At 32.7% G+C, this 18780-nt stretch overlaps 1 protein-coding gene across 2 annotated transcripts in view; it reads right to left on the bottom strand.

The window, feature by feature from the left end:
• Positions 1-18780, bottom strand: part of CDH7 (cadherin 7) — a 142468-nt gene that overhangs the window by 62981 nt on the left and 60707 nt on the right. For both annotated transcript variants that reach the window (XM_054538056.2, XM_024236001.3), the window contains exons 4-6: positions 17094-17213; positions 9442-9609; positions 6845-7032 (exon numbers count right to left, since the gene is read on the bottom strand). In XM_054538056.2, coding sequence (XP_054394031.1) covers positions 6845-7032; positions 9442-9609; positions 17094-17213 — 476 coding nt within the window. The remainder of the gene's footprint in view (positions 1-6844; positions 7033-9441; positions 9610-17093; positions 17214-18780) is intronic.

Here is an 18780-nt window from a genome sequence, read left to right as displayed (position 1 = left end):
ATATTTTAATTTTCTACTCATATTTTATTGAGCTGCACCTAAAATGCCTTACAATATGTATTATGTGTAATCCACTCTATTTGCAAAGCACTGTACATATATGTTCCTATTTACCAACAGCAGTTTTGTGAAGGAGCATTAAGAGCCCTCTCATTTACATTACCTCATCTGTTCCCCACATTCCCTTCCTCATTATCCTCCAGTGAAATTGCCCCAGTTCTTCTTTCTGTATTTAGCAGGTTATCTCATAAGTGAAGTCTCTGCACAGGTGATTACCTCTGTGCCGCTTTCTCTTGTCTACCTGAGAAAAACATTGTTATGAATCCACTATTCAACCTCTTCCCCAGGGCATGTTCAAATCCTTGAAAGCCCTGGTAGGACTGACCAGTTGGCTGACAGATGGGGCCTGAGTTCTCTTGGACACTTCTACAGATCCTTGGATATTTATTCAATCCTTGTGGCCACAGCTAAGTCTATGAAAAAAATCAGAATATTTATGGAACTGGGACATCTACATTCCATGATTAGACCAGTTCCCATGATTGAATAGACACACACACACACACACACACACTCCCTTTCTTGAAAAAAAATGCATCTTGCTGGTACAGGCGCTGTGCTTCTTCTGTTTATTGTTTAAAGGAATAATAGGAGCGATATTTTAGACTCAAAAGATGAGTACGGTAAGGGGGCACGAAAGCAGAGCACAGGGGAGTCAACAGGCAGGGGGAGGTTTGAAGAACTGGAAAAAAACTTTACATTGCTTTCCAGGAATTACAAGTAGTTTAGTGACTGCTCTAGATTGTTGAGTGAAACTGAGGAACAGTGAAATATGTATCTGGCAAATATGAGTCTGAAGCACCACAAGTTTTTTTTTTTTAATTTTAACTATTTCAAACAGCAACGTTTCAGATATCTCATCTTAATACACATGTATCCTATCCTGATGAGTTAATGATCATAAAAATTTTACAGACCAGGCAGGCGGATCACAAAGTCAGGAGATCAAGACCATCCTGGCTAACACGGTGAAACCCCGTCTCTACTAAAAACACAAAAATTAGCCAGGAGTGGTGGCGGGCGCCTGTGGTCCCAGCTACTCGGGAGGCTGAGGCAGGAGAATAGCGTGAACCCGGGAGGTGGAGCTTGCAATGAGCCCAGATCGCGCCACTGCACTCCAGCCTGGGCGACAAAGCGAGACTCCATCTCAAAACAAAACAAAAAAACAAAAATGACAGACCATACTGCTTAGGTTTATGCCTTCTGTTGCTATACATTATTTCACTTTTAGAATCTAATGGTTCTGTCTCAGAATGGTGAATATATTCTCCACATTAAGATAAAACTTAAAAACCAGATCTATTTTGCACATTAGAAAATTGAAAGCAAGTTTTTTTTTTTTTTTTTTTTTTTTTTTTCTTTTATTATTATTATTATTATTATTATTATACTTTAGGTTTTATGGTACATGTGCGCAATGTGCAGGTAAGTTACATATGTATACATGTGCCATGCTGGTGCACTGCACCCACCAACTCGTCATCTAGCATTAGGTATATCTCCCAATGCTATCCCTCCCCCCTCCCCCCACCCCACAACAGTCCCGAGTGTGATGTTCCCCTTCCTGTGTCCATGTGTTCTCATTGTTCAATTCCCACCTATGAGTGAGAATATTCGGTGTTTGGTTTTTTGTTCTTGCGATAGTTTACTGAGAATGATGATTTCCAATTTCATCCATGTCCCTACAAAGGACGTGAACTCATCATTTTTTATGGCTGCATAGTATTCCATGGTGTATATGTGCCACATTTTCTTAATCCAGTCTATCATTGTTGGACATTCGGGTTGGTTCCAAGTCTTTGCTATTGTGAATAATGCCGCAATAAACATACGTGTGCATGTGTCTTTATAGCAGCATGATTTATAGTCCTTTGGGTATATACCCAGTAATGGGATGGCTGGGTCGAATGGAATTTCTAGTTCTAGATCCCTGAGGAATCGCCACACTGACTAGCCATATGTAGAAAGCTGAAACTGGATCCCTTCCTTACACCTTATACAAAAATCAATTCAAGATGGATTAAAGACTTAAATGTTAGACCTAAAACCATAAAAACCCTAGAAGAAAACCTAGGCATTACCATTCAGGACATAGGCACGGGCAAGGACTTCATGTCTAAAACACCAAAAGCAATGGCAACAAAAGCCAAAATTGACAAGTGGGATCTAATTAAACTCAAGAGCTTCTGCACAGCAAAAGAAACTACCATCAGAGTGAATAGGCAACCTACAAAATGGGAGAAAATTTTCGCAACCTACTCATCTGACAAAGGGCTAATATCCAGAATCTACAATGAACTCCAACAAATTTACAAGAAAAAAACAAACAACCCCATCAAAAAGTGGGCGAAGGACATGAACAGACACTTCTCAAAAGAAGACATTTATGCAGCCAAAAAACACATGAAAAAATGCTCACCATCACTGGCCATCAGAGAAATGCAAATCAAAACCACAATGAGATACCATCTCACACCAGTTAGAATGGCAATCATTAAAAAGTCAGGAAACAACAGGTGCTGGAGAGGATGTGGAGAAATAGGAACACTTTTACACTGTTGGTGGGACTGTAAACTAGTTCAACCCTTGTGCAAGTTTAAGAGATCTCAATTCTAGGCATCCAACAGTTCTTTGAAGTTCATAGAAAGAGTTAGAATATGAACAATGTTTGAGGATAACAGGACAAACCCTGGATTATTCTGGAACCAAGTACAGGGTAAGAGGCTAGAAGCTACACATAAACTGTGAATTACATATTTAAATAAATTAATAAAATAATTGCTGAGAATAAGAAAATTATGAATTAATGGTAAATTTTCATCTAAAAACAAGATGAATAAACAATTGACCCCTGAAAAACATAGGGGTTAGGAGAATCACCACCGACACAGCCAAAAATCTGTGTATAACTTTGGATCGCTCAGAACTTAACTACTAATATCCTACTGTTGACCAGAAGCCTTACTGATAACACAATTATTCTATTAACACATAAACAGTCTAATATCTTCATATATTTTAGGCATTTAATACACACCAATTTTTTCTCAAAATGTTCAAGATCTCTAGGCTACACAAGTCATCTGTATTTTCAGATTGTCACAAATTTCCAAAAAGAGTAATATATTTATTGAAAAAAATCCATATATAAGTGGACTCACTCAGTTAAAACTCATGGTTTTTAAGGATCAGCTGTGTAACACTATAAGCAATTTTTGCAAGTGAAAAGTAAAACTTTGTAATTAGTAAGCTTAAACTGCAGTAAAACGCAAATGTATCATTTCCACTATTTTTAGTCAACTCTTACATAAATTATTTATTTACGTTTGTTTATTCCAATACGGATGAGAAAGTAGGATTGTTTGGACACTGCAACATATTAACAGATAATAGAAATTTGTAAAATTTTTAAAAATTAGTTTGGAGGTGGAGGGAGCTTTGGAAATAAAAATTAAGCTCCTGTATACGAGTTAATTTTCCCACTATCTAGTATCTACTCAGAACTACGTGGAGAAGAAGGAGGGTAGGAAGAAAGAAAAAAGTAATGTTTGCTAAGCCTAAAGATTTTTAGCATGAGGAAAACTGAGATTTTGTTTTCATTTACTTCCATGTTGATATTATCTGCACTGTATAAAAGCACCATAGGTATTTTTTAAACATTTTTATCTATTTCAAACAGCAAAATTTCAGATATCTCATCTTAACACCCATGCATCCTATCATGATGAATTAATGAACATAAAAATTGCAGACCATACTGCTTAGGTTCATGCCATCTGTTGCTATACATCATTTCACTTTTAGAACCTAATGGCTTTGCCTCAATATGGTATATATATTCTCCACATTAAGATAAAATTTAAAAATCAGATCTACTTTGCACATTAGAAAACTGAAAGCAAGTTTGCGCAATCCCCTTTAAGAGTAATAAACTATGACTCACTTCTCTTTATTATTACTATTATTATTATTATTATTATACTTTAAGTTTTAGGGTACATGTGCACTCATAGATGGGAACTATGACTAACTTCTTAGTCTAAATTATTGTTCATATAAACAGTGTGTTTAGGCTCAAAACGACATGGAAAATCATGTTAGCATTCAATATCTGAACTGTCTACTGGTGTATTTAAAATCCCTGGATTTAACCTAAATGTTATGTTTTTGACCTTTGATAGCTAGACAGTCGGTTTGGTTCTCCATAGCAATTCAGGATGAACAAGAATTGCTTCGTTATATATTAAAATTTACCTTGGCTACTTATGACACAGAAGTAATATTATGAAATTTTTCACCACCACTGTTTCTTAAGATTCTCCTGTACATTGTGTGTGCTTAATTTTTCCTAAATAATCTTTGATGTTATATAACAAAACAAAGAATTAGACAAGTATTTATGTATTAGAAGTCATTTAAGAAAATAAAATTTAATTTTAGTTGCTAACAATCTCAACTAAAAATAATTGAGTTTTGACCTCATATTCAGTGAAAAAATTGTTAAAATATTTAGCTAACTTATCATATAATGATTGATGAATAAATATTTAATATAACTAATGATTTATTTTATTAGATTCAAAGCATCATTCAGATTTCTGGGCAGAAGTAAGGAATCTCTAGTATCAAAACCAAAAATTCTTTTAGTCTAAATGTTTAAAAATTTGGAATCTTTTTGAATCATAATTTATTAAATAGAATATTATGTTTTTTTAATACCTTCAACAATACACGAACTTAAGAACTTCAACAGTACACGAAATTTGAACCCACTGAATACCATCTCTGTGACTTATTTCTGCATTTGTAAAATAATTTTGATCTCTAATAATAGTCAAAGTAGATTATACAGTGTTTTTAATGAGTTTTTTTAGTGAGATTTATTTCCATTTGGCCTTTGAATAACTCTTTTATATATTTAACAACATTTCAATTATAACAATAACTAGTGAATGTTACATATTATTGAAAAAGCAGTGAAGGTAAGATTTAGAAATGATACTATTAACATTTTAACATTTTTCTTATAATCTGTTATTCTGTATAAATACAATTTTCATAAAATGTGAACAACTTTGTAAAAGTTTGGATACTGCCTTTTAATAATTTTTGAATAAAAATTTTCCATATTCATTTGCAAAAACATCACCACATTACTACAATGATGGATGAAAATTCCTTAATACCATAAATTATTTACCATTTCTTCCATTGTTCAATATTTTATAATGTTTCTATATTTTCAGCGTCCTAATAATAGCTTCATGAGATTGTTGAGAAAATAAAGCCTTTAAGTTACTCAAAAAGAAAAGCCTGACAGATATTAATTGATACCTATAAGAATAATAATGATTATTTGTGATGTTTTTCTATTGTTATAAGTTAGAATCAAATTTCTCCTTGTAATTTTTTAATGAGTTTTATGCTTTTAGATGACATAATTTTTAATCTAGGTTTTTTATGTCTCTTTTTCTAGCAATTTTCTAAAATTTCCAGAAATGATATTATAAATTAGAAAATGTTTTATTTTTCCCTTACTAAATCAAATATTTTATATCAAATTTAGAATTTTCAAAGGTTCGTGCTGCCTTCATTATAATATATAAAATATAGGTATTTGTTCAATAAAAAGTTTCAATTTGCATTAAAAATTCTTGAATGAACAGATTGATTTCAGATGACTCTTTGAAATCTTTGAGCAGCATTGTACCTTACTGAATTTCTTTTATTTTAGACAACAAAACAAAACATTTTACCAACAGTTGGCCTACCCTAGTTATTAAAACTTTTATACACAGATTGTCACCAGCTTAGCTAAAACAGCAGCTGTCCAATGGAAATAATTGCAGAAATGTTTTTCTCATTGGCCTGAAATCAAACATATGTTTTCCTATAACGAATAAAATATAACTTTTTTATTGATATGTGCTAATTATTGAAAAGCATTAATTACAAAGTTATACATTGGATTTTCATAGTGACAAAAAATTTCATATCTTAGGGGTCAAGATATTGATATATTTTTAATGTTTCAAATAGTTGATAAACTAAGACTACATTTTGAAATAGTAGCTTTTGAGTTATTATTTTTCATTAAATATTTGTAAAAAGTCATGTCTCTAAATTGAAAAGAGAGTAAAGAGTCCATTTTCTCCCATAATTGTGTTTAGAGCTAATTTAAATATATTATGGAAAATAATCTTTAGTTTGGGCTGTACTGACTTTCTGTCTCTTTCACACTCGCTCTGTAGAAAGTATGATAGGTTTTACAACTTTTCATGCTCTTCTTGTACGAAATATTCAAGTCTTCCAATTACTATAAATTTTAAATGGCAATAATTGGTAAGTAGCAAGTCTTCAACATTTTGGTTTCTACTTGGAATCATATTATTTTCATTTATGGAGAAAATAATAGCATCTGTTGTTTGCATACACAGGCTTTTGGTTGATTTTAGGGTTTCATTAGTGGAATAGTCAAGGCAGAAACATATTCATCTCTCCAAATAGGTCTTTAAAACAGCACATTGCCAGTTTGCTTTATTTTTATAGTGCTATAGATAACGGCTGCAAGTTTCTTAAAGAATAGAATTGATGGGTGTTATTACAAATGTAACTCAAGGTTCCCTAAGAGTCTGACATCTAAAAATAAATGCATAGCTTATCTTACTAAAATTAAAATAGTAATGGTCCCATATGGCCATTCGGTTTGTCTAGTACATTCTCCCATCAAACAGAAAGGAATTCTCAGTAATCTGTGATAAAAGATAAATAAAGAAAACATTACCTTCTGTATAGTAATGATTCCTTCCTGGGTTTCTTTGTCAACAGAAATCTTAAAAATGCCCAAACCATCACCATCCACAATCTTGTACTCCATTTCAGCATTAGCTCCAATATCTGCATCGGCAGCTTTAATTCTGGCCACAACTGAGGCTACAGGTAATGATTCTGGGACGTTATATTGATAAGACCCTGTGAAATTCAAAATAAGAAATGAACACGTTACACCAAACTAACCAATAAAAATTTAACTATTGGGTTATTTTGGCATCATCGTAGCATAACTTCTTTTTATTTTTTAATAAAAAATATGCTAAGGTAATGGAAAACAAAAGATGAGTTTCATATAGCCTTAAGAGATATGATGGGAATGATTAGCTAACAATCACTGTGGTAGCAGAAATAGATGGTGAGGAAAAGCAAGAGAAGAATCTCTAATTCTTGTATTTCTGGTGGTGAGAAATATCCTACACTGAAAAATAAAAATAAATTTAAAGTAATTATCATTGATATATAATTAGTAAATGTAATTCAATATGATAATTACAATAATGTGTAAAATACTAAGAAATAAAAATAGAATAGATTGGGCTTGAAATGGGCAAATACAAGCCTAAATCATTTTCATAACTTAATGTTGGAATTTACTTAGCATTTTACCAAAAGAGTTTCAGAAAACTAGGTAAGAAAACTGGATAAGAAAGGAAAATAATGATTTGTGTGGGTTGTATGTAGAACTGATTTGGGCCACAATGGTCCAGGAGCCTAGACAATATTAGTTGAACAGAAACAAACAAACAAACAAAAAACAGTAAAACAGAAAAAAAATAACTTTTAAAAATTTTTGTTTAACTTTTGTAATAACTCCTCTTCACCATCCCTCAAACTAAAGAAAAAGTTTGGGGGCAGATGAAGAAATACATGAACCGCATCACTGAGAAATGAGGAAACACCTCAGCACACTATATTCCTTCATTATTTTTTCTCTAATCATTTACTTTTTCCTGCCTCCTGCATCTACTTCCGTTTCCTTTGGTTGTTAAATTGTGGTGCATTTGTCCCGTCTTGTGAAGGGAGAAGAAAGGATTCTCTCTGAGAAGAATATAGAAAGGAAAATGTGTCTGGTACTGTACTATGGAAATATGTATTAGACTGAGACTTGTTTGCAATTTTCTAAACTTTGTGAATAGTTACTGTTTGTATTTTAAATGATTATAACATATGCTATTACTTTTGAGTGGCCCCTTTCACATATCTCAAAGTGTCATAAAATTCCAAAATGTCAAGGTTAAACTAGTGATTCAATGGTAGAGAAAAATCCCAGCAAAAATGAATAATAATGATATATCCTTGGATTTTTTCACTTTAATAAGTTTGAGGGGATCTATAATGGCCTAGAAAACCTGTATCTTACTAAAATTCTGCATAATTTTATCAATCTAGGCTTAAACAAAAGGAAAGCAGTTCATTTGATTATGAGCCCAAGATAATTGCATTATTACATTTTTTAATTCTAAAAGTCCCTCCTTCTCCATGATAAGCCAGCAAGATCACAACTAAGAATAGTCTTATTTAAAGAAAATAATGCAACACCTGGGGTCACTTTTTTATATTACCAGGAGATACCATTTCTTGTATAATAATATAAATATTAAAAATATGTAAGATAAAGAGGAAAATTTTAAAGAAGCAGTCATTGAAGGAAAAAACAGTGACACTTGTATTTGCTCAGAAAGGTTCCTTTTTTGATATAATTCACTTCTAAATTCTGTTGATAGGGAGTTTAGTTCCCCAATTCTACTGGAAAAGCATTTTAGAGACATTGTACCGACATTATAGTCTGTACAATCGCTTTATTTTCTTGAGTGTTCTAAAGAAATAACACATACACTTAGGGAAAAAAAGGGAACTAAAAAGAGAGTGAGATGAAACGGTTTTTACAAGCAGCACACCTCTACCTAGAGAATTTTTTTTTCTTTTTTCTTGGTTAAGTTAAAAGCCCCTTTGGTCAAATAAGTGGAATTGAGGGCATTTGATTTTCTAGTTCTTTAGATTGGTCTTTAAAACACTGAATGTTTGCAGAAGAAAGACGTGGGGGAACTGCTAAAGGAATGTTCAGTGTGTATAAACTGGCTTAAAAAAATGTGAAATGAAAAAATGAAAATGTCTAGTACTCTTTTTTAATTTTCAAAAATAAATCAATATTTTAGTGCATAGAATGAATAAAAATGTATTTGAATATTATTAATTGGCAACAACTTTATAATTTACAAAAAATAAAAAGAGTAATTCTTAGAAAAAAGACTAATACATAAACACAATAATTGTCTAGTATTCAAAATGTGAATGAAAGAAAAATCTTACTATATTTAAGAGAGAAGTAATGAAAATATATGATGGCTTCTATTTCTTCTCAATACCCTTATAATCCATAATTTTGATTATGTCTCTAATTATGTCTCTAATAAAGTGCAATTTGGGAGAATGAAGTAAGAAAATTATTTGCTTTAGAAGCATTTGAAAAAAAGTCATTTTAAAGATGTATTTTGTAGACTCTCAGGGAAAGTTATTGCACTTGTATCATTTAAGAAAACAACTTACTTCGAGGAAAGCGAGGTGGATTATCGTTGACATCAGTTAGGGTCACAGTGACTGATGTAGTTCCTGACAGTCCTCCATTTTGACCAACCATATCCTTTGCCTGAATAACAAGCAAATACTGGTCTTTAGCCTCTCTATCCATGTTTGGAAGGGCAGTCTTGATGACTCCTGTAAAATTTCAAATCCCAGTAAAACTCATCATGAATCACTGCATTTATACTAACAAAGAATACTGATACAAGTAGTAAGTTCTTCTTGAGTTGTTGCCTTTTGTTGTTTTGTTTGTTTACTTTAAATAATTTTACTGTGTATTAAAGACCAAAGAAATATGATAGTTTTACACAATGTTACAAAACAGAGAAAACATTATTAACGTGGTTTTCTCAATACTGAATAAAGAGGATTATCTTTAGGTTCCATGGAAAAGTGGTTAAGGAAATAACAATTTATAAATAAATAAAATGGCCTTTTACCTAGAATAACGGACAGTCACCTGTACAAGTACACAGCAATGAACTTGTCTTTTTCTTCCATCTCAACAACTTATGAAAATGCATAACCACTTATCAGTTTTCAAGTTAAATAATATTCCTACTATCTTTAGCAACAATATTTTTGTTTAAATCTGAGCACACTAGCTCTCAAATACAAACACACACATACATCAGCAACAGATCTATATTTTAGGCATTCAAATTACACTTACTTGAAAAGTCCAGGTTGCTTATTTATTTTTTGACATTACTCATTTATTCTAACACACTAACTGTAGTTGGATGCTATTGTCACAGCAATCCAGGCTCACTTTAAGTAACACTTTCAATGAATGCTTATGTGTGTCTACATATTTTATAATTGATCTTTGAAATATTATAATAAAAATGAAAAAAATATATACAAATTAGGTCCAGGTGGTTAGTACCTAATATATAGATATTTTTCTTAGAGCCATAATGATTTTATGGATTTTTCATGTTTGCTCTTCAATACTTCTATTAACTCTAATTTACAACAAAGCAAATATTGACTTCCCTAATACTGTCACCAAACATAAACAATCTTTGCGTGAGAGTTCTGGGACATATCTCCACCTTTTTCTTTTCTTGTTTTTTTTTTTTTGTTTGTTATTTTTTGCTGTTAATTATCTTTATTTCTGTAACCCCATTTTTAAAAATTGAGCATTGCTTATTTTGAACATGACCAACACAAATTTCATTTATATGAAAAAAATATGAACAAAATGAGTTGTTTGGAGAAAAGAAGCCCCAATTATTTTTTATGTTTTTTTAAAAAAATTTGATTCATCTCTCATTTTTCCTTCTAATATCAGTGTGTGTGTGTTATCATCTGTGCACATTTATTGTGATGGAGAGAAGTCTATAACCCCTCAACTAATCAATAAAGGAAACACTGCAGCCCCATCCTTTCATGGGCTTGCTTTGTGGAATTATTTTTGAAAGGAAATATAGCATCGTTAAGATAGAAGTCTGGTAGTCAAAGTTTCTCACTTATTTTTCACACATCTAATTGTCTCTTTATAAGTGAGCCTATAAGTAACACCTTTCCAAGGCAGAAATCATCACAAAGTTTGCAAATCAATGCAGGTAGGAAAGGTAATTTCCAAATTCCTCAACTATTGAACATATTTTTGACAAGAATAATATAATTGGGAAAAGTTGATTTGAAATAAGAACACCCACTAATAATAGATTTCTACTTGTATGGCATTTGCTCACTTTTACTTTTAAGTAAAAACTGTCTAAATTTGGAAAAGCATTCTCATACATTGGATTTCATTTGTGTTTTGTCATGTATTATATAATTGTGTATATAAATACACACACACAGAGAAAATTGTTAATACCATATGACTGAACTAATAAAGTCTAGTCTTGACCAATTGGATAGCTATAACTCTGTGAGATTTTCATCCTTAATACTAATCAATAATTTTAAGTCATTTAGGCTTAGCAAAAAAAAAAAAAAAAAATCTATCGATGGGCTTTTTGGAAAAGACACTGGCTCATATTTTAGACTTTGTGAATAATAATGTTTCTATAGCTATATCATCTGACACTATAACTCAGAACTTTTCATTTATAATCCATGTTCACAAAAAGCATTGTGCATGTAAAACATAAACTTATATTGCTATTGTTCAAAAGCTGTTTTTAAGTATAGGAAAAAAATCTGATGATCTAATATCCTATCAGCCTCAGATGATTTTTTTAAAGCATATTCTGCTACTATTGAATCTTCTTAAAAATTTGGTATATGTATCTCATGTAACAGACGATAGCCATTTCTGAAACCTTTTGCACTTTAGGGAAGCAAAGGAACACGGGTTCTGCATACTCAGGCTTCGAATTACCCTCAGAAGTCTAGACAACCACATGAACCCAAGGATTAATAATCAGGGGCTGGGGAGATTCACGCTGTGAGGGCTCAGCCTTTTAGGATTGTTCTCACTAAAACTAAATAAACGTTTTTGGATATCACTTTGACTGGACTACCATTCCAAGGGGAATCTCAATATTGCAAACCCAGCTTTCTCAGGGATCTTGTTAACTGAGAAAGTACCTTCTCACAGTAACCAGGATCTGGGTCATCTGCACTTCCAACTCCCAAAGCCCTTCATGCTCCTCACTCTCTCCATTACAGCCTTTTTTGTCTGTAGCTATTCCAAGAATTCTAAAACCATACAATGAGACATTAAAGATACTGGTTTCCTTATGGCTTCTATGGACTTAATAATATATATCAAGAGGTAAGTGATACCAAACCGGCAAGCCCCCAAATTGGGACTTAGCCCAGGAGGTTCTTGGCTTTGCCCAAGAAAGAATTCAAGGGTAATCCAGTGGTTTTGGACAGCAACTTTTATTAAATGGTACTGCTCTTTGTGGAGCAGTGCGAACTCATAGGCAGCATGCACAAACTCTGCAATCTATGGTCTCTTGGCAAATTTATTTATACTTATGTAAACCCAATTTCAATTACATGCAAATTGAGGAGGGGCTCAATGCAAATTGAGCGGTAGATTATTTCAAAATTTCTAGGAAAGAAGGCAGTAACTTCCAGGTCATTGCAATGGAGACAGGTGGTAACTTCCAAGTTGTTGCCATAGTATTTATAAACTGTCATGACACTGGTGGGAGTGTTTTATGCCAATGAGCAATGAGGGCAGCTAGGGATCGCTTATGTCTGCTGGTTCCTGCCAGTTTCTTCACTTTATCCTGTCTGGACCAGATCTTGTTTTGGTCAACAAGGTTGTGACCAGAAAATAAGTCCTGTTGGTCTCCTACCTCATAAGGACCATGAATGAACGAAAGCCATTTGGTACGGCCATCACCGAAATGGAGCAGCCAATGAAGGGAGCACCATTGAAACATGGACAGGAGAATCATGCACCAGCAAAAAATCATTTAAAATACATGTAGTTTGGCTGTCTGCTTTGCCTTTGTTCTAACAGAACTAATTGGATATCATGTTAGCTCTCTTGGTAACTCCTTTAAAGATAATTATTTTTGTGTGATTATTCCCTAGTGAATGAGAATAATAGATATAACCGGTAATGAACTGAATACGTATTTATGTAATCAGTTTCTATCAATATGTATTCTTAGTATTTAGAATATCTCAGTGATACTTGTGACCAATATTAGCTTATTCTGTTTTATATTGTATCAATGAGTGTTATGTTACATGATGTTTAGAAATATAGTACATATTCAGGAAAAAAATTCCAATATGATGTTTTGCTAGTAAAGACACAATTGAATATTTTAATGCAATGTGATCAGCTGTTATGTTACAGGTGAGAAGTACTCCCCCATGCACACTCTGACTGGATAACAATGATCACTTTCGTAAATTTATTCTGAGTCCTAACTGCCACCTTCTTTCTCTTGGAGAGCTCCTGTTGGAGCAATTCACCAATTGTAATAAACCCGACTTATTCTGTAACATATTGATAACTACTGAAATTAAAAAAGAAAAAAACTCAAAACCTTATAGCATACAAAGTTAACTAAGAGTAAATTAGAAATGAAATGGAGAATGGGATGTATAGACATTCTTAGGTGTGTGTATCTTTGAGACTTGAATTGCATTGTGAAAATAAATGCACCGCTTTATATTTTAAAAATACTATGAGTGCAATTTGTAACACAAGACATTGGGAAGTCTTGTGTTACATATTTGTAGAATTTCAGAGATGATTACAGATTGGGGCTAAGCAACACTCTTTCCTGCAAATGTAGACACTGATGCATGAGGAAATAGATCCTGAACAAAGAAGTTTCAAATTAAAAAAAAAAAACTCATGATGCTTGAAAGTTAAATTTCAAAGGAACTTAGAAACTGAAATAAGCACAAATATTTCAGGTTTGCTTTCTATTTTTAAAAATATCCTTTGATGATAATAGTTTAAATACTGCAATACAAATTATAAATGAATTTCATATAATAGGCAATAAAATCAAGTATGGCACTTTTATTACAGACATTTATCAGTAAATCAAACATGAAAGAAATGCACAGCCCTGGCTATACAGAAACTATGTTGCTGATTAGCTGAGAAAACTCTTGGGAGGGGGAACCTATTTATAAAACAAAATCACAAAAGTTTTTGGATGCTCGTTTTGTTTTACGCTTAAGATAAAAATCTGCTAATGAGTTTCTATTTCTTTCTAAATTTTGTACCTAAGCTCTGTATTATTTGGCTTGTCTATCTGTAGTGTGGATATGAGAGAGGTATAAAAAGATGAAGAAGAACCAAAAACAGTGAAGTAGTAAAGTTGGAAGCTTCTGGAACAACAAAGAATTCCAGTGCTGGCAGCAAATGAAGAGTCATTGAGGAGGGGATTCTTTTTGCAACCTGTGGGGGATGTTCTCAGCAAGCTTTCAAAAGAGACAGCACTCTTGCATAGAATGAGAACCGGGCATGTGGGAAGGGTGTAGTTGGAAGGGGTCACTTGTTATAACAATACCTCTTACATAAAATTATGATGTAATAGGTATGCATACAACATATAATGCAGCCACCACATAGTCATACTTCTTATGTCTAAAAAAGAACTCCTAAATGACAAATGATGTTTAACACTCAATCCATTTTCCAGAGCTTGCTTCATGGCTAGGTGACCTGTGCCGTCATTCCGACCCTGTACTCAGTTTAAAGCTCTGCTGATGATGTATTTAAATCCTCAATCATTTAAGAACAAAGGACCTGCATGTTCAGTTTAAGCTACGAATTAGGTAGCCAGCCCTCCCATATATCACACAGATCCAAAAAAGGTATCTGTTTGCTTGCAGGTTACAAAATAAACAGATACACCTTAGAATACTCCTAAGTATGTTTAATGGAATAAATGTAATGTCCATAATCTCCTAGTAAATTTGGGACATTATGAAATTAGGTGGTGAGAAGTTTCAAGGGAATGTTGCTTTACCTTGTTTCCAGTGTCATGCTACCTTGCTTGTTAAAGTCAACTGTCAACACTGGGTTTTGCAACTACTCACATTCTAGGTTGGGGGAAGGAGAAATTGATGCAGAAAATATAGTTACCCTCCGCATTCAGCCTGTAAACAGTGCTATAGATGAAATTTGTGCTCTGAGATTTTAGTCATGTTATTTTCTTAGAAATTGAGAAGAAGAAATTTATAAAAATGCACCTAACAGTGATGGCCTGTGCCTATGGTTATTCAATTTTTATTTAGCATAATTTCAACATTTTTCCTGTCAAAATTTTACTTTCTTCCCAAAAAACCCTTAGATTTAAAGGAGAAATAATGTTATTTCTCACATATAAATGAATCAGACAGACATCAGGAAAGGAAGACTAACAAGACTAACTGAACCTTGATTTATAATTCCCCATGCCCTTTAGGTCTGAAAACTTTCCATTTCAGTCAGAAAAACATGTAATTTATTTTTTCTCACAAGAAACGTACTCTACATATTATAAATTAGCAGAGAGGACAAAGATGCCCAGAATATCTCTGCATTAATGACCATGTAAAAAGAAGTTCCAGTGATTACCATAATTACAGCATTAAAAAAAAAAAAAAACTAAACTAAACTTTCCTCTTCTCTTGTAACACACAATCCTTTCAACTCTGAAATTAAAATCAGGTTTGAAGTATTAAAAATGTAATCCTAAGACATATACCATTGTCTAGTTGATCAACCGGTAAGGCTTTATCTCCATAGGGTTATATGGAAATCCTGTTATTTTGCAGCAAAGCCAAAATCACAAGCCAATCATCAGTAGCAGCAATATGTTTTATCCTTGGACTTAATACATGCTATTTTTGAACAAATTATATAAGGCAGGAGTGTACGATTGTGAGCAAATTGTCAGAAACTTGTCAATGTCTTTTTAGGTTGCCAAGAGTAGGCATAGAAGGGAAGAGGTGGGTGTTTGAATTTAGGCTTCTCAGATCTATCATTCAGTCAAACAGAAGCACGCTTTCCACATTCACGGGATTCATATCATAAATCAAATACTTTCACTTACTTCTACTTTAATACTTGCTTAATCATGACTGTTTCTTCCTTATTAGACTTTCCATGTGGTTTCCAAGCCCTATCATTACACTGGTATAAAATATGCGTTCCATCTCTATGAAAGCTCTAATGAATGAGCAAAGATTGAATTTACTTCTCTGTTCATGCACATTACAACGGTCATTCTCAAAAGGTGTTCAGAACATTTATCCCCACAGTGATTTGAGAATAAATTAATATTGCCCTTTTGGTAAATATGGAAAACAGGATCAATGGCATTAAAATATTCATTTAGGATTACAGGTACTGATGAATATTCATAATCATAAATGTATATATTTGAATAATTCTAACTCCATGATAAAGGCAAAATTATTTTTAAAAAGAGAAAATGTGGATTTTCACAGTGATTTAAAAAATCAGTGGCACACACCCGCTAATATTCACACCCACCTGCCCTTCCCTACACACACAGGACCAGAAAAACTGAATACATTAAAATATCAATTAATAACCAACATAACAATGTCCCATGTTATAGTCTTAATGTAAACAGTTTCAGCTTACATAAAAGCAAAACAGAACAAACCAACTACATATTCTATCTATACCACTTTTCAACTCAGTAAAAACTGTCCCCCAAAATATATATATATTTAGTTTAGTTTTTGATTTGGCAGATCATCACCCTAATTGTTATGTTTAAACTAATTTCCCTGAGAAAAATAACATCTGGAAGAATAAACTGAAAGTACTACCTATTATATTACATGGCAGAGAGGTTTCTACTTGAGATATAAAGACTACCATGTATAATTTCCCATGTGAATGAAAACACAAAACAAAACACAAGTAAAACTTTGAGGTAAAGAATCGAAATTTTCTTAAGCATTCAGGAGATAGAAGCTGAAATACTTTTGAATATATAGCATTATTTTTAATTTTGTTAAGATACTGATGAATAAAATAAAATATTTTGAAAAGGTGATAAATCCTCAATAATATGACACTTACCAAAGTAGACATATTGAGAGAAGCACAATAAAATGGTATGTTATTAGTGTCAACTATATTTAGAAATAATATTAATTCTAAGCAGCAAACAAATTATGACTTTACAAGAATGTCACATTTCAATTTTTACCTGTCTTTGGCTCCACTGAGAAGTATGGCTGTCCTTGCAGAATACTGTAGACCACTCTGGCACTGTTGCCATACGTAGGATCATCAGCATCCGTCGCTGTCACTTGTACCACTGAGGTCCCTAGATGCCAATCCCAAAACCACTGAATGAAAAACTTCCAAATGCCACAAAACAAAAAACTTACAAAATGTTACTGATTCCACATTAAGCTTATTTGAAAATTTTCATTTATCTTTTTCAAGACACATAAAAAAATTGATACAGTATTTTTTTAAGTAAACCAGCCCCAAAGAGATGATAAATATTAACAAAACTCTTGAAATATTTAAGGGATAAGAAAATATTCTGGCAAAAAAAAATACCATCGATGATGCACATTAGGCTGGGATATACTCTGAATCGGATGGGACTGAAACTTTAGGTGTCTCATCCATTGGGCTCAGGTAATATATTTTCATCAAAAGCAGCTTCTATAAGACTCAATCACTGTCTAGAAAGCAGCAAGACAACAGCATCTTGGACACTCGAGTCATTGCAGGTATACAACTGTCACAGTTAAGAAGATCCAGATAGAAATCAAAATGTCATTAATTGACAAAGAATATTTGATGCACCTAACTGTGTATTAGGTGGCTACCCTATCTCCTTAAGATTTTTTTTTAATTTTCTCTGCCAATTGATTTAAAAACAAAACAGGAAATGAAAATTTAAACCAAACCCCTTATAAAAGAGAAAAGCCATGGAAACTTTAAAAATTGCATCAATAGTTTTTTCTTTGTTATATGATGAAATGTTGTATTCTTTCTTCATTTACTATATATTCACACATTCAATATGGAAAGCATTTCTTCTGATCTGTTTTTCTTTTTTTCCATTTGGAATGTAATCTTTATAATATTAGAGAGACTCATGTTTACTTAGTTTATATATTTAATTATATACTATTATTTAGTAAATATCCTATCTTTTAAATATGGAACAAACCGCTTTCTTTATGTACTACTTAAGGTCCTAGTTTGTTTCAAATAATTTCCTGAATATGACATTTTAAAGCTAACATATTTTTAGATTGATTTATATGTAAATATCTCTTTCAAATGCCCTAAGCAAGTCATTAATGCCCATTTTGCTATAAATCCACTTTATTTTCTATATATATTTCATTGCCAATTCCATTTTCTTTAAAATTATGTAGAAATTATGAAAGTTAAGTGTACAGCACTATTCTTTAAATCCTGAAGTTTTTATTTTATTTTATTTTATATTTTGAGACAGAGTTTTGCTCTTCTTGCCCAGGCTGGAGTGCAATGGCACAATCTTGGCTCACTGTAACCTCCGCCTCGCAGGGTCAAGTGATTCTCCTGCGTCACCCTCCTGAGTAGCTGGGATTACAGGCATGCGCCACCATGCCCAGCTAATTTTGTATTTTTAATAGAGATGGCGTTTCTCCATGTTGGTCAGGCTGGTCTCGAACTCCTGACGTCAGGTGATCTGCCCGCCTTGGCCTCCCAAAGTGCTGGGATTCCAGGCGTGAGCCACCACACCCAGCCTGAAGTTTTTTATTTTATGGACTTAGATGATTGTGCCCTGTGGATGTCTGGTGGGGACAAGATGGTAAATAATGCATATTTTAAATCTTTTTAAGAATTAAATTTTGAATATTCAAAAAGTTATAATAAATTACATT

Source organism: Pongo abelii, chromosome 17, assembly GCF_028885655.2.
Source record: "Pongo abelii isolate AG06213 chromosome 17, NHGRI_mPonAbe1-v2.0_pri, whole genome shotgun sequence".
NCBI classification, from domain to species: Eukaryota; Metazoa; Chordata; class Mammalia; order Primates; family Hominidae; genus Pongo; species Pongo abelii.
This window is presented reverse-complemented; position numbering and strand designations above follow the sequence as displayed.